The sequence below is a fragment of the Bos taurus genome, chromosome 9 (genome assembly GCF_002263795.3).
Source record: "Bos taurus isolate L1 Dominette 01449 registration number 42190680 breed Hereford chromosome 9, ARS-UCD2.0, whole genome shotgun sequence".
In the NCBI taxonomy this organism is placed as follows: Eukaryota; Metazoa; Chordata; class Mammalia; order Artiodactyla; family Bovidae; genus Bos; species Bos taurus.
Genome location: NC_037336.1, coordinates 15,684,391 through 15,701,726, shown reverse-complemented (window position 1 = coordinate 15,701,726; position 17,336 = coordinate 15,684,391). Strand labels below are relative to the sequence as shown.

Genomic DNA, 17,336 nt, shown 5'->3' with positions numbered 1-17,336 from the left:
GTTTACAGTTCTTAACATTTTCAACTTTTCTCCTAAAATGCTCAAGTAAATTTAGTACCAGGAAGAAGCTAAGTGTTGATCCCGTGGCTTCTCACGACCTCTGACACACTACTGCAACCCTTGAGGGCACTTGAGAGTTAAGGGCACCCCGTGGTCCTGAACTGCAGCAGAAACAGTGCCTCTGAACCTGGCAGGTGGCTGGGAATGGGCCTTGGTGAAGAGGCTCCGTTGTGAAGCTTAGATGAAGGCAGCATGAGCGATCTCCAAGCTACGCAGTGACGAGCACCTCAGCTGTGTCACTCGACTATCTCAGGACACAGAAGGCCAGTCCTTTCTGAGAATGCTCCTTCCCCTCGAAACATAGTCCTCGAAGGAAGTGGGGAGCAAGCACCCGTTTCTGTTCAGGGTACAGTGAAGGACGCTGCCCTCCTGGACTCCTGTGTCTTCACTCCCTGAAAAAGGCGAAAGTTACTCATTTAGTCACGTCTGACTCTTGTTGACCCCATGGATATTAGCCCACCAGGCTCCTCTGTCCATGGGATACCCTAGACAAGACTACTGGAGTGGGTTGCCATTTCCTTCTCCAGGGGATCTTCCCCACCCAAGGATCAAACTCGGGTCTCCCGCATTGCAGGCAAATTCTTTACTGTCTGAGCTACCTACCAGACATGAAGAGCTCAGGACCCCAGCTGGTCACAGGGCATCCCCCTCCCAGGACACAAAAGACACTACTCCATTCCTCTTTTCTTATGTTTTTAATCCGTAATTAACATTTTTACAGATCTTTTCCGATTCTTCCAAGTATATGAATACATAATTATTTTGTAAAAATCGGATCAGCAAAATATATTTTCAAACCATCATTTTTAATGTTTGCCCAGAAGTCAAATGAACTCTCCTTTTTTTAACTTGGTAGGCATTTTTATTTTATTTATTTAGCTTATTTTTTTACTGAAGTAGAGTTGATTTGAAATATTGTGTTATTTTCTGCTGTACAGTAAAGTGATTCAGTTATACATATATACATACTTTTACAAATTCTTTTTCATTATGATTTATAACAGATTATTGAATATAGTTCCCTGAACTATCCAGCAGGGATTCTGTTGTTCACCCCTCTCTTTTCTACTTCTCCCTTCAATTTCAGTTCTGTTTCTGCCCTGTTACCAAGCTGTATATGTCCTCAGCAAAATTTCCCAGCATCTCACTTATAGATCCTGTCCTTTCTCTTTTTTTTTTTCTCCTCAGTTCAGTGAGATGGAAGAGGAGCTCAGTACAGATGTATCCATATGAATATACAAGAGAATAGAAGATAGCAACTGTTGTTTCTTGTAATGGTTTTCCCAGGTCCTAATCCATTCCTCCTGATGTAGCAAAAGCAGTGGCCAAACCTGGTTTTTGCATTGTGAAGAAAAATAATGCATCTGCTCTGATTCTTTGAGAGAAGCAAGCATTGGCTTTCACCCTCAGCAGGGAAAAGTGGAGCTGAACAAGGCTAGTGCTGGAGGCAAGGAAGGCTGTGATGGCATCCAGCTTCCAAAGCTTCTGAGAGGACAATGGTGTGGCACCCACCAGCTGCATCACTGATAATCACCGTGCATGCGGACTCTCAAGGGCTTCCCCTGTGGCTCAGTCGGTAAAGAATATGCCTGCAATACAGGAAACTTGGGTTAGATCGCTGGGTCAGGATGATCCCCTAGAGTAGGAAATGGCAACCCACTCCAGTGTTCTTGCCTGGAAAATTTCATTGACAGAGGATCCTGGTGGGCTACAGTCCCTGGAGTCGCAAAGAGTCACATACAACTGAGCGACTGAGCACATGTTTATTCCCTTCATTTTCCCCTAAAAAAAAAAATCACTGGAATTGCCCTTAATCCCTATGGTCCTTTTTTCTATCATTTATTCCAACACACTCGCACCGGGGCTGTCACGGTGGAAGTTCAGTAGGAACTACGCATAAGATGGGAAAGCAGAAGTAGGAGCTTTTGCGATCTCTGTTTGATCATACAGAAGACAGTGTGCTTAAAATCCATGCCACTTTCTGGAACAGCATTGAAGGTGTTCAGTACCTCTGCATAATTTTTGAGGCGTGTTCAGGTATGTTAAGCATGACGTACATTTAGTTGCCCTTAATCTTTGAAGAAAAACAATTTCAAGTGGGTAACAGCATTTCCTCTAATGGAGGGGGGAGGACTGGGATATAACAGATCACAAGCAAGCTGAGCGTTTGCAGAAAGGCCACAGCTGCTTATTCTTTTTTGTTAAGGTCTGTCTGGAAAGCACACGTGAAATTAAATTATTATTTTTTAAGACTTCCAGTCATTGATTTGGTCCTGGAGTGTTATCTACTTTCTCTCTGTGGAGTCCTGTTCTTCAAATGGAGATTTTTATTCTGTAGGATTCCAGTAACTTCCATCTCCACTCCTGTTAATTCATTCATTAGCCACTGAAACGCTTTCCCTTAGGAAAACATAATGGGTTCACTAAGTGCTTTTACCAGCCCAGCCACTGCTACTCTCATAACAATAACGCCACAAAAACCCCATTCTCCTCTTCCTATAGTCTATTACTGTCACTATACACGTACGGTAATCCTGGATTATAAACCTGCAATGTTAGATGGTGAGAAAATATTTCTCTAGAAAAGAGTGTCTGGTCTGAACAGGTTAGTAAAGATCCACGTGAATACATAACCTAGAAAGAAGCAGATTCAAGGGCAAGGCTAAGCCCTGAAATAGAAAAGTTGTAAGCAATCTGTGTGTGTGTGTGTGTGTGTGTCTACTAAATTGTGCCCAACTCTTTGTGACCCCCGCCCCCATGGACTCTACCCTGCCAGGCTCTTCTGTCCATGGGGACTCTCCAGGCAAGAATACTGGAATAGGTTGCCCCAAGGGATCTTCCCGACCCGGGGATCGAACCCACATCTGTGGCATGTCCTGCATTGACAGGCAGATTCTTTACCTCTGAGTCACCTGGGAATCCCAAGCAATCTATGACTAGCAGCCAACTTTAGTACATGAAGGAAAAAAATAAACTCTTCAGTGATATGATAGGGAGATGGTTTCCAGGATGCCAGTCAGTATCAAAGAACCAACCTAGAGCCTAGAATGGAAAAGACACTTTTGACTGAAGGGCTAACATTCACAAGAACTAGAGGGCATGTTTAGGCGGTGCCCAGACAATCTAATTTTGACACGATAAATGAAGGGTCAAAAGCCCAGTATTTCAGAGCAGCCTCTCTACCCCAGCCAGATTTGACTTTTCCTTTGGGTAATATAATGTTGGGATTCAGTGTTTGAATCTAATGGTTGTTTCATTGATTTCCCTTTCTGTACATTTAGACATTTCCAAACTTGTCATTGCTACCCTGGGTGGCACAATCTGGGTCAGCCCCAGGATTGAGTGTTGCAGTTCAGTTCAGTTCACTCGCTCAGTTGTGTCCGACTCTTTGTGACCCCATGGACTGCAGCACGCCAGGCCCCCCTGTCCATCACCAACTCCCAGAGTCTACCCAAACTCATGTCCATTGAGTCGGTGATGCCATCAAACCATCTCATCCTCTGTCATCCCCTTCTCCTCCTGCCCTCAATCTTTCCCAGCATCAGAGTCTTTTCCAATGAGTCAGCTCTTTGCATGAGGTGGCCAAATTACTGGAGTTTCAGCTTCAACATCAGTCCCTCCAATGAACACCCAGGACTGATCTCCTTTATGATGGATTGGTTGGATCTCCTTGCAGTCCAAGGGACTCTCAAGAGTCTTTTCCAGGACCACAGTTCAAAAGCATCAATTCTTCGGTGTTCAGCTTTCTTCACAGTCCAACCCTCACATCCATACATGATTACTGGAAAAACCATAGCTTTGACTACACAGACCTTTGTTGGCAAAGTAATGTCTCTGCTTTTGAATATGCTATCTAGGTTGGTCATAACTTTCCTTCCAAGGAGTAAGTGTCTTTTAATTTCATGGCTGCAGTCACCACGTGCAATGATTTTGGAGCCAAAAAAAATAAAGTCAGCCACTGTTCCACCGTTTCCCCATCTATTTGGCATGAAGTGATGGGACTGGATGTCATGATCTTAGTTTTCTGAATGTTGAGCTTTAAGCCAACTTTTTCACTCTCCTCTTTCACTTGCATCAAGAGGCTCTTTAGTTCTTCTTTGCTTTCTGCCATAAGGGTGGTGATATTTGCATATCTGAGGTTATTGATATTTCTCCCGGCAATCTTGATTCCAGCTTGTGCTTCATCCAGCCTAGCGTTTCTCATGATGTATTCTGCATAAAAGTTAAATAAGCAGGGTGACAATATACAGCCTTGATGTACTCCTGTTCCTATTTGGAACCAGTCTGTTGTTCCATATCCAGTTCTAACTGTTGCTTCCTGAACTGCATACAGATTTCTCAAGAGGTAGGTCAGGTGGTCTGGTATTCCCTTCTCTTTCAGAATTTCCCACAGTTTATTGTGATCCACACAGTCAAAGGCTTTGGCATAGTCAATAAAGCAGAAATAGATGTTTTTCTGGAACTCTCTTGCTTTTTCCATGATGTTGGCAATTTGATCTCTGGTTCCTCTGCCTTTTCTGAAACCAGCTTAAACATCAGGAAGTTCAAGGTTCACATATCGCTGAAGCCTGGCTTGGAGAATTTCGAGGATTACTTTGCTATCATGTGAGATGAATGCAATTGTGTGGTAGTTTGAGCATTCTTTGGCATTGCCTTTATTAGGGATTGGAATGGAAACTGACCTTTTCCAGTCCTGTGGCCACTGCTGACTTTTCCAAATGTTCTGGCATATTGAGTGCAGCACTTTCACAGCATCATCTTTTATGATTTGAAATAGCTCAACTGGAATTCCATCACCTCCACTAGCTTTGTTTGTAGTAATGCTTCCTACGGCCCACTTGACTTCACATTCCAGGATGTCTGGCTCTAAAACATAATTTAATCCCCAACTTAAAACATCGGTGTCATGTCAGCCACCTTCTTCAGTCTGCTGAAAGATGCCTCCTGTGGACTTGTGGTCCTCCTTCCCACCACCTAAATATTTCGCATCTGGCAGGCCTTTCAGGAGTACCTCCCAGTTCAGTGGGAGTCCATTTCAGCATATTAAGTCTCAGGCCTTCCTCAAATAGTCTGCTTTTCTGCAGAATCACAACCCTCACCATCACCTCCATCAACACATGTCAGTGTTCAACAGGTACAATCCCAAAGTCAAAGAACTGATTATTTCATTATCCAGTGGGCAGCTTTCATTATATTATGTGTTGCATAGCGACACCTTCTGGTGAAGTAACGCAATAACATGTTGAATACAACGGGCTCTATGAGCATGCTAGGGCTTCTTCCCTGATAGTTCGGCTGGTAAAGAATCCGTCAGCAATGCAGGAGACCCCAGTTCGATCCCTGGGTCCGGAAGATCCCCTGGAGAAGGGATAGGCTACTCACTCCAGTATTCTTGGGCTTCCCTGCTATCTCAGACAGTAAAGAATACACCTGCAATGTGGGAGACCTGGGTTCCATCCCTGGGTTGGGAAGATCCCCTGGAAAAGGGAATGGCTACCCACTCCAGTATTCTTGCCTGGAGAATTCCATGGACAGAGGAGCCTGGCAGGCTACAGCTCATGGAGTCACAAAGAGTCAGACACAACTGAGCAATTTTTGCCTTCCCTTTTTCACTTATGAGCACATTGCAAACAAAAATTTTTTAAATAAAAAAGTGAAAAGAAGGAAAGGGAAAAGAGGAGGGAAATGTCGATAGCTTTGCACATGATGTCACAGAAATCCTCCCTTACTCATGTAGAACCTTGCTTTTGTCAGGAAAGGAAGTAAAAACAGATCTTTCCAAGAGTTTTGCTGAAAGCGCAAATAGAAAAATGTAGGGAAAGTGATATTAAGAAAGAATCTTTTAAGTAGAAGGAGAAAATAATAGAATGTCTACAGGCTAAAAAGAATGATCCAGTAGAAAGAGAAAAAAATGATCCAGTGGGTGAACAAGGAGCATTTCTGGAAGAATATCCTTGAGAGGTGAAAAGTCTGGGATCCAGAGCATAAGTAAAGGAACTGGCCTTAGGAGCACAGATCAGTCATCAGACACAGAAGAGAAAGTGTGAGTATTTGAGGTCAGATGCAGCCAGTGAGGTGATGCAGTGCTAGAAATCCAAGGAGTTATCTTCTGGCTCCTCCTGCTCTCAAAAAAAAAAAAAAAATGTGAAGCAAGGTCATCAGCTGAGACTGAGAATTGGCAAGAAGTGCGGGAAACTTGAGATAAGTTGTGCATAGTTGTCCAAGAGAAACTCAATGGACCAGAGAAATGTAGTGTGATATTATTTAAGGATCATAAATTTAAAGTGAGTCCTAATGGTTGTTTTTCTCCAGCCGAGTTCAGCTACAAGGGTGCAAGTGAGGAGAAGGCAAAGAGCAGGGTTTAACCCTGGCTATGGTTTTGCCTATCAAGTACAATAATTGGGGGGTAAGAGAGTGGAGGGCTTGTCCTCCTAAAGAGCCAGGCAATATTAATTTCCTTTCCTATTACACTCATGTTTTTAATGACTCAGTTTCCTGTTCGTTTGTTTACTCTTGGATAAATTGAAAGATTGTGGGGATGATGATTTTACTAAATTATAATTTGTGTATAAGCCATCTCTTTTCTGTTCTTTTGGTTTTCTTTCACAAAGAATTTTTTATTTGTCTTTTCACTTAGGATATTATCTTTAATAAGATGACTGTATCCAAAACCTCTGATATTCAACACTGTGGAAAGGAGTAGATGTTTCAAAGGAAGATTGCAATAGTGTAGGTTGGCAGGACATATGAAGCTATTTTTCATAGTCTAATGGTTTATAAAACAAATTAACTCATGCCCATACATAAAAGACTCACTATTGCTATAGGAATTTTTCACTAGGTCTCTTAATGGCTATGTATTGCATATCTGTTGTGTACAAAACACTGTACTAGGCAAGCACTGAGGTGAATTGGGGAAGAGGGTAGGATTATAACACACAGGAATTTGCTGTCTAAAAGTTCTAGGTATTTGCAAACCCAAAGGTATTTGCAGTCTAAAATCATATATTTACAACAAATTATTGTGCAAGGCAGGACAAAGCAAGCACTACACACAAGGTCCATGACAGTCGTTCACCTAATTTACCTTTACCTACCGCAGTGGGCCTGAAACAGTAGAAACCTAGTGAATACAGTAAATCAGTAAATGTAAAAAAGATCTGAGCCAGGCTAGAGGGGCTGGAGGAACCCACACGTGAATTCTGCACGTGAGATCTGAGAAAACTTAAGAGAGAAGGAGAGCCGGACCTTGAAGGAAAAAGAGGAGCCCAACAAAAAAAGGGGGGAAGAAAAGAGCCCTTCTCTACGAAGACACAAGCCTGAGATGTACAAGCAGCATGGAAGCGCAGGGATGCACGGGGCATGCGCAGTCTAGTCGGCGGACCGCGATGCAGTACCGTGCAAGAGAGTCAGCAAGGAAGGGCGATGCGGTACGCGAAATCTGTGATCAATCAGATGAGTTTTTATCGAGCACTTACCACTGTGCCCAACACCGTAGCTCTTCTAATATCACAGAAACCCTGTAAGATAGCCACCAAAAGTCTCCATTTTACAGTGGAGAAATTTAGACAGAGAGGTCAATTTTATACCTCTTATACAGCTGGTCAGTCACAGAGCCAGGGCCGCGGGCACCGCTGGTACTATTAATTAAAACACTTTGAATAGTGGAGTGACATGTGGTTTGCGTTGCTGCTACATTTTTCTTTCACAAATAACGGACATATTCAAGTTAAATTTAAAAATTAAGCGCCATGATTATTAGCTGTTACTCCTCCCTGGCGGCTCAGCGGTAAAGAATCCACTTGCGACGCAGGAGACACAGGTCTGATCCCTGTGTTGGGAAGATCCCCTGGAGAAGGGAATGGCAACCCACTCCAGTATCCTTGCCTGGAAAATCCCATGGACAGAGGAGCCTGGTGGGCTACAGTCCATGGTTGCAAGAGTCCCACACTGCTTGGCAACTAAATCACCACCACCACCTCTGTACTTAGAAGTTCTGAATAGACAAATATATTAATTTCCTCTTTCCTTCACCCAATGATATGACTATTTCCCAAAACTACTGGCTTATGGATTGTTTTCTTTATGATTAATCTACAATATAATATAACTCAACTGCACTGTTATCCAAATGCATATTTAACTAAATTTTTCTAATACTATGAAAAATATAGTTTCTTTTTTAATGAAATCACTTTGTCTTTCTCTTTGTAACTTTGAACTTCATCCAGAGACCGTTGTTGATGACATCCAGTTCATCATCATACAGGTTATACTTATGTTTTATCACTATCTTACAGAAATATTTTCTGCCTCAAAAAATTTTCCAATCTATTAAATGCACTCCTTTTTTATAGCAAGTCTTTCAACTCTCAACTCATTCTCATTAAACTTTTACCCCATACCTTCCAAATACTTATATAAACTAAAACTATCAGCTCATAAAAATGTATCCTGAGAATCGGAGTTCAGTTCAACATCAACACTACAATTTATGCAACACTGAAGGACAGTATCTAATGTGATCTAATTATTTTACCCAAGAGTGCTTTCATTAGCTCTAATAAATATCAGCTCTTTTTACCTCCTCTAAATTTGTAACATTACATGTTTCAATTCTTTACATTACATATATTTTGTTTTTACTTGAAATCCTTGGGAAAGAGACAGATTTCATCAATGTAGCCTGTCTTGTAAATATTCTTGAGCCCAGGTAACCTTAAGCCTCTCTTCTCAAAAATCTTGCCCACATTTTCTCTAGAGATGACAGGGGATGGGGGCACCCTGCTCAAATCAAAGTATTATCAGAGTGGGTCCCCTGTGGTTGGCTTCATGTGATCTGAAGAAACACAGAAGCCTGGGGAATCTGATACTTAGGTCATGCAAGAAACCAAAGAAAGGTAGAGGATGTTTATCCTAAAGTAAAAAAGTGCCTAATATAAAGAAAATACAAGGAACTGCTTGTAGAAGCATCTGTAACTTGGTCTTTGCTAGACCAGAGGGCAGAAGTAGAACTGTGTGGAAGCTACTGGAAAATAATTTTCAGCTCAAAGGAAAGAATTATCTAGGTAGACATTCAAAAATGGAACTCGGTGTTTCCTTTTTTTTTTTTTTAATTTTTATTTAATTAGTATACATGTGTTCCCCATCCTGATCGGTGTTTCCTTGAGGAGGGAGGCAGCCGTTTGCAGAGTACCTGCATTAGGTCTCCTTCCACAGGAGATCTGAAAAACTGGTGACTGTATTATTTATTTTCCAAGTAGGGACACATTGAGAATGAAAGGACAGAAGCAAGAAATCAGGAGACCCAAAGCCCACCAAGTCCCACACCCTCCTAGTTCACCTTGTTGTTGACCACTAGCGACGTGGACTTATGGACACGTGGAGGTTTGTGAAAGATCAGCCCTGGTAGGGAAAGGGAATAGCTCAGATCCCATGAGAATGCAGGGAAACAGGGAAATCTGTGACCTTCTCATCTCTCCTTCTGTTCCCACTCTGATAAGATGAAGTCCAAAGTCATAGATCTAGCAGGATCTCTGTGAGCGAGCCTGGGTATCAGCAAAGTGTTAAGATCCAAAGGGATCTGATTGGGAAAAATTCCAGGATGGGGGCTTTGTTCCCAGAGCCAGGGTGGAAATACTATTCCCAAACCAAGCCATTCAGAGGGTTCTACCAGAGCATAACAAGCAAGTAAGAACAGACCAACCCCAAAGGACCAAAGACTCTGGAGGTGGCTCAGGCGAGAGCAAGACCAGCCTAAGAGCAGGGCCCCACCCTGCAGCCAGGTGCCATGGCAAGGACGGGGAGTGCAGGAGTGTGGGAACACGAGCTCCCCCAGTGGGGTCTGTGCTCACCAAACCAGAGAGGCTTAGAATTATCCGATGACGCACATTTTTTTCTCTTCCGTTCTTCGTGGCTATTGAAATACGATTACAAAACTTTGTGAATGTTGCAAAGAGTTTATTAGAAATTAACATTCCTAAACTAAAATTCCCATCTTACCAACTGCAGTGGCCATTCATGGCTGTGGATTCAGCTTCTAGAATCCCCTTTGGGCAGCTTTTGCCCTGACATGGAATGGGCACCTTCCACTCTGCCATGCAGCCCACCTGACAGAGGGAAGGCTGACCCCCACCTCCAGTTAGAATGAGCCACTCAGGATCATCCCAATTCCCTGCCCAGGACCACTCAGCTCAAGCTAATAGCGCCAGCGTATCCCCATTGGCAGCTGGTATTCATCTAAGCACGTGGCGTGGATCAGCCAGACTGTAGGGAAAGGCTATTTTTCAACATGAACAGGGCAAGCGCATTTAATTTGGTGGAAGCTGGCCTACAAATAAAGTCCCACGTGAGGGGATGGAGCAGAGAAAATGAGAGTAGTAGAAAGGCAAGCAGGGTTTCATTGCAGCAGGCAGTTCTTACCTTTTAGCTTTCTTTCATATGCAGTAATAACTCCCTTACTGTTTAAGCCAATGTGAAGAGGGTTCTCCTGACTCTTCGGCTGAAGGTCTCTTTACACATCCACAAAACAGTGGTTCCCAAACCTGTCCACATCTTGGAATCACCTGGAGATCTTCAGAAGCTGCTGACCCCTGTGTTCCAATCAGAGATTTCACGTTATTGCTCTGTTGCATGCCTGGGTGAGCAGACGAGTCTCTAAGAATGGGTCACTCCCCAAGACTGGCAGTGTCCTTTGAGCCTCCTCAATGTGACAGAGAATGTGTTCCTACCCGGACTCCATCAGCCCACTCACCCCACCCCCAGTGAAGGAGGGGTTTATATGCTTTGTGGCAAGGTTTGAATTGCTCTGCAGCTGTTGCTGCTGCTGCTAAGTCACTTCAGTCCTGTCCGACTCTGTGCGACCCCATAGAGGGCAGCCCACCAGGCTCCCCCGTCCCTGGGATTCTCCAGGAAAGAACACTGGAGTGGGTTGCCATTTCCTTCTCCAATACATGAAAGTGAAAGTGAAAGTGAAGTCGCTCAGTCATGTCTGACTCTTAGCGACCCCATAGACTGCAGCCTGCCAGGCTCCTCCATCCACGGGATTTTCCAGGCAAGAGTACTGGAGTGGGGTGCCATTGCCTTCTCCGGGCTCTGCAGCCACATGCTTACATTTCTGCTTGATCCCCTCATCTGGACAGTATTTCAGAAGCTAAGGGGTGGAGTGCCTTCTTTAGTAAAATGACAGCATCAGTCTTTGTAATCCCCATGCTGGTGGTCTCCAGGGGCCAGAGTAAGTGGTCCCAGGTCATCAGTAATTCATCTCTTAAACAGTAGACTGGCTAAAAGGAAGGAGGTGGAATGGGAGGGGAGGAATGGAGATGTGACCACACTGTTAACATGCTCTGACAGCTCTGGACCCCAGTACCCAACTGGGTGGTAAATGGAGATATAAAATAGTATCTGTTTCATCTATATAGTGGAGTTTCCCCAGTGGCTCAGTGCTAAAGAATCTGCCTGCAGTGCAGGAGGTACGGGAGACATGGGTTCAATCCCTAGGTTGGGAAGATCCCCTGGAGAAGGGCATGGCAACCCACTCCAGTATTCTTGCCTGGAGAATCCCATGGACAGAGGAGCCCGGTGGACTGTTGTCCATAGGATCGCAAAGAGCCTGACAGACTGAAGTGACTTAGCATGCATACGCATCTATATAGTACAGCTTTTGTGACAATGATAGGAAATAATATATATAGAAGAAAACTCAAAATAAAATAGTGCTCTGTGAATGTAAGGTATTTTTATGAGAGGTCCACAAAGTTACAAATGAAATCCAGACCTCACCCTACCAGACACCACGGTGGCGGCCAGATGAATGGCTCCAGGAGTTTAATCCTCTGCCAACACCCTCTCTTTGGCCTGTCTTCCACTCCTTCTCTCATCATCCTTCATAAAATATCAAGCATGCTCTGTAAATGAAATTCTAACGCCTCAAATCACTTTCAAGCACACTGCCACCCCCAGAGCCCTGCCCACACAGAAATCCTAGGGCTGCGACTAATGGGCAGGGAGGTTGTTTGGCTGCATTTTTTTCCCCTTGGTTTTTAGAAGCACTCCACTTCCTCATCAAGAGCACACCTCTGGGTACCACAGTGCTATATCATTCCCTACTTGAATTATAATGTCTATCAAAAGAGGCATCTCTCGGGAGGCTTGAGTGCTAAGTGGGGAGTGATTTTTAGAGAGATGTGTGGGAAATCGTTTCAATATTTGGCAGTTCCTAAAGGCAAGATGATTCGAGACTTTTTTTAAAAATACACTTGATCGGCTCATTCTGCTATTCCCTGATTTCTGAAAATGCTTTATCATTGGAATTTGACATTTGCATTAAAATAAAACTTCCATAAGCCACAGGACCAGTTTTTAGTTTTCTCTAATCATTTATCATATGCTTCACCTATAACACACAAATGTATATATGTTCACCAGGAAATCAATCTTTTTTTAAATCGAAATATAGTTGATTTACAGTGCTTCAGGTATACAGCAAAGTGATTCCGTTATGCACATATATATATATATTCTTTTTCAGATTTTTTCCATTATAGGTTATTCAGTTCAGTTCAGTCGCTCAGTCGTGTCTGATTCTTTGCGACCCCATGAATCGCAGCACGCCAGGCCTCCCTGTCCATCACCAACTCCCGGAGTTCACTCAGACTCACGTCCATCGAGTCAGTGATGCCATCCAGCCATCTCATCCTCTGTCATCCCCTTCTCCTCCTGCCCCTAATCCCTCCCAGCATCAGAGTCTTTTCCAATGAGTCAACTCTTCACATGAGGTGGCCAAAGTACTGGAGTTTCAGCTTTAGCATCATTCCTTCCAAAGAAATCCCAGGGCTGATCTCCTTCAGAATGGACTGGTTGGATCTCCTTGCAGTCCAAGGGACTCTCAAGAGTCTTCTCCAGTACTACAGTTCAAAAGCATCAATTCTACGGCACTCAGCTTTCTTCACAGTCCAACTCTCACATCCATACATGACCACTGGAAAAACCACAGCCTTGACTAGACAGACCTTTGTTGGCAAAGTAATGTCTCTGCTTTTCAATAGGTTATTATAAGATATTAAATATAGCTCCCTATGTTATATAGCGGGCTTCCCCGGTGGCTCAGATGGTAAGGAATCCACCGACAATGCAGGAGACCTGAGTTCGATCCCTGAGTTGGGAAGATCCCCTGGAGGAGGGCATGACAACCCACTCTGGTGTTCCTGCCTAGAGAATTCCCATGGACAAAGGAGCCTGGCAGGCAACAGTCCATGGGGTCGCAAAGAGTCAGACATGACTGAGTAACTAAGCACATGTTATATAGGAGACCTTGTTGTTTATCTATTTTATATGTAGTAGTGTGTATCTGTTAATCCCAGGTTTCCTATTTATTCCTCCTCCCTCCTTTCCCCTTTGGTAACCATAAATTTGTTTTCTATGTCTGTGAGTATGTTTCTGTTTTGTAAATAAATTCATCTGTATCGTTTTCTTTAGATTCCACATACAAGCAATATCATATGATGTTTGTCTCCGTCTGACTTACTTCACTTAGTGTGATAATTTCTAGGTCCATCCATGTTGATGCAAATAGCACTATTTCTTTTTTTTTTTTTTATGGCTGAGTACTATTACCAGGAAATCAATCTTTCTTTTACAGATCTCTCCATTAAAATATACGGTTCTGAAATTAAAGACATAGATAATGCCCCAAGAACTGAAGCAACCAAAAATACCGCAAAAACGTACAAAGTGTCAACCATGAGACGAATATTCGATTTGGCAAAGCATCGAACCAAAAGATCAGCATTTTTCCCAACTGGGGTTAAAGTGTGTCCACAGGAATCCATGGAACAGATTTTAGCCAGTCTCCAAGCTTATTATAGATTGAGAGGTAAGGAAAGAGATGTAGCCTGTTCAGACTTCCCCTCTTTTTGTCTCTTCTCTTTCTTCCATACCTAGATTGTCTTCAGCCCAGACTTCCAGTTTCTGCTTCAGTCACAAGAGTTATACAAAATAGCCAACTGAACTGAGAGTTGTGAATAATAAACCTTTGAAACTATGGTAGATCTGTGTTTGTCTGTCTTAAAGCCATGTCCTCTGCAACACAGAACCATTAGGGCATTTAACAAGCCACCCACCCTGTGGCGGATTCATGTTGATGTATGGCAAAACCAATACAATATTGTAAAGTAATTAGCCTTTAATTAAAATAAATAAATTTAAATTAAAAAAAAAAAAAGCCACCAGAAAGCCTTCGCCTATGGGTTTCACCTCTTTGTTTTATTTCTGCCAAAGCCCAGTACTGAATTCGAATATTGTTACTATGAAGAAGCAGAAGAATGATTGCGACATCAGGGAACTAAGCAAATTGATTTATGACTTAAGATCTCACTTTTCAAAAACCACGTTACAATCCTGATCCTCCCTTCCTTCTTGGTAAGTTTGCTGATTCAGCAAAAAGGCCTGACACTGGGAAACCTAGAGGCACAAATTAGCAGTGGTTACCAAGATAAATGCATAGGTGTTAAGGGGATTTACAACACAATTACCGTGGCTTCCAGCAGAGTTACAGCACAGGTTTTACCCCGAGCCATCATCACAGGACTCTTACAGCGTTCCCGGAAGTCATGATGGAGTTCAATCACACCACAGCTGTCAGCGGCTGTCCTTGCCATTCACTTACAATGGATGAAAAAAATTCCCATGGCTTATTTAAACAGAAGAAAGAATCTTTGGTAGCTTCTGTTACATCCCCAGGACCTCCCTGCTGGCTCAGTGGTAAAGAATCTGCCTGCCAATGCAGGAGACTCAAGTTGGATCCCTAGGTCAGGAAGATTCCCTGGAGAAGGAAATGGCAACCCACCCCAGTATTCTTGTCTGGGACATCCCATGGACTGAGGAGCCTGGCGGTCTAAAGTGCCCAGAGTCACAGAGTCAGACACAACTTAGGGACTGTTAACAATTACATCCCCAGGTAGCCCCATATTATGCAAAGAGTCTTGCTGGCTGAATTCTAAACTCAGCTCACCTTCCCTGTGAATGCTGAGGAGGGTTACTGATTACAGCCTTGATCATAATAGACGTTTGCTTCTATTCCAAACAGCGCAGTCACCTGGCTCCAGACTTACTGACCAGAGCAAGCTGGTGCAATTCCAGCCTTGATGTGTTACACGTTATGACCACTGAACAGTATGTCTTCACACTAACATCTCACCAAATTCTTAAGTATTTACATCTATAAGATGTGCAAGGATTGAAATTAATGTGGGGCATTCTTATGGACTTGGAAAGCATCATTAACTAACAGTATCAAAAATACCAAGCCTTGTGTTCCTTGTATGCCTCATTTTATGTGGAAGTAAAGAGAGAACTTGCTTTTTGACAGAAGCCACACCTGCAGAGAAATGACAGGTACTGGATCAGAGTCAGAAGGAGGACTCTAATGATAGAAAATCAAGTGCACTATATTAATATTCTTTATTAATATAATATTTAGCCCAGCACCTCTGTGTAGCGGTTTCTCAGTAAATGCTTGTTGATAGATGCAGGAAGTCATTGGAAGTGCAAAGAAAAGACAGTACTGCTTGTAAAGCATTCATTTGAATGTGACGACACAGTGGTCAGCTAATGACACTGGTAAATTTCATGTTATTTGTTAATAGATAGAAAAATAAATGCATAATATACGCATCGCACTGACCATGAACACAGCTATTGCTGACTATTTTCATGTAGCTTCTAATCTTTTATGACATTCACAAACAGGATTCATCACAGGAATTTTCAGACTAGACTACTCATTGCTGCAACTGAATTCTTTGCTCTGAATTTTATTCATAGCTCTTTATCCTTGATTAGGTTTGCCTCTTTCATTCTTGCTTCCCTGGATGAAACAAGCCACTGTTTTCTCCCCACAGCAATGACAGCCCATTATCTTTATGGCTGCCCCTGGGTGATATGAAATTTTACTATTCATCAGCATAATGTTTTTAAGTCTAACAAATTGGTTCACAAAGAAACTAGAACTAAGACCCAGCTATAAAGTGGCATTTCTCTGACAGAGTAACCCACTTATTGTTCTCATAGCTGCTTTTACAAAATTATCTTTCTAATTTAGGAGAGACAGCATCCACACTCCTCAAATCAAATGGAATATTGAGCTATTTCTTTTCCCAGTCCTAAAGCAACACAAGGGAAAATGTTCTGTGCTTCCTGATGGAATCACAGGCATGCTCATCAGAAAGCACAGACACAGGAGCCAAGGTCATTTCTGGTAGCTTCCCAGGTAGGACCCTGTGTGCCCACCTAGATGACTGCTGGGGCTGCATCCCTTCAACATCCTCTGTGAGTCCTTTGAGAAGCCACTCTCCCCATGTCTTCCCCCTTCTCTCCCTTCCTCTGTCTTCACTCTCTCTCCCAACCCCAATATTAAAAGTTAGATAGAAGTTAGATCTTTGTTTCATGTTACTGTGTGACCCAGAGAAAGCTAAGATGGAGGGAACCCTGGTTCTTGCTGCTCAAAATGCTGTCCACAAACAGGGGGTATCATCATCACCTGGAAACCACCTAGAGATGCTGGTACTCAGACTCCACAACAGACCTACTTCATAACCTGCATTTTAATAATTTGCCCAGATAATCCTGCTCTTTGGCCTGCCACCCTTTCTTACACCTTGGGGACACAGAAAGCCCTTGTCCCCATTAAAACTTTTCACCAATGTTCTGAGAGAACATTCTCCCTGAAGCACAAATGGCTGAAGCTGCTTGAAGAATTATTTCCCTAAAGCATTGTAGTTTCTAGAGATCAAAATGTTAGGATGTATCTAGGAGCCAGTGTCTTTTCTTTAGACTAATTTGAGGGACAAAAAAAAATTTTTTTTGGTGACTCCTCTGATGTCATTTTTTTGCCCTCCTGGAAGCTCAGCACAAACCAGGAGAAAGAATCCTTTTGTGATCAGGAAAACAGGGGCACCAGCCCATGACTCACCGGGATAGTCATCCATCCTTATTGAAGGCATAACAAATAAAAACCTTGTAAGCCGAGGTATCAAAAGATCTCAGGGGCTGGGAGGCATCTGGAATTTTCTAACACTTTGTTATACCACTCTGCACCATCCTTGTCTGAACTGGTTGTGAAGGATTGTCACAAGAATTTTGGAGAAATCAGAGCCTTGAGTCCCCAGTCTCCTCACCGTTACTTGAGATCTGACCACAGGACCTCAGCCTTCCTGCTGAATGTCTCAACCTAGGCTGTTTGGTGATGTAGGAAGAACTCCAGGGAACACACACTTCAT

The 17,336-nt window shown here is 43.0% G+C and overlaps 1 protein-coding gene across 1 annotated transcript in view; it reads left to right on the top strand.

Moving 5' to 3' along the window:
• Positions 1-17,336, top strand: part of IMPG1 (interphotoreceptor matrix proteoglycan 1) — a 162,877-nt gene that overhangs the window by 20,708 nt on the left and 124,833 nt on the right. Inside the window, 1 exon segment of the mRNA NM_174362.3 lies at positions 13,700-13,933. Coding sequence (NP_776787.2) covers positions 13,700-13,933 — 234 coding nt within the window.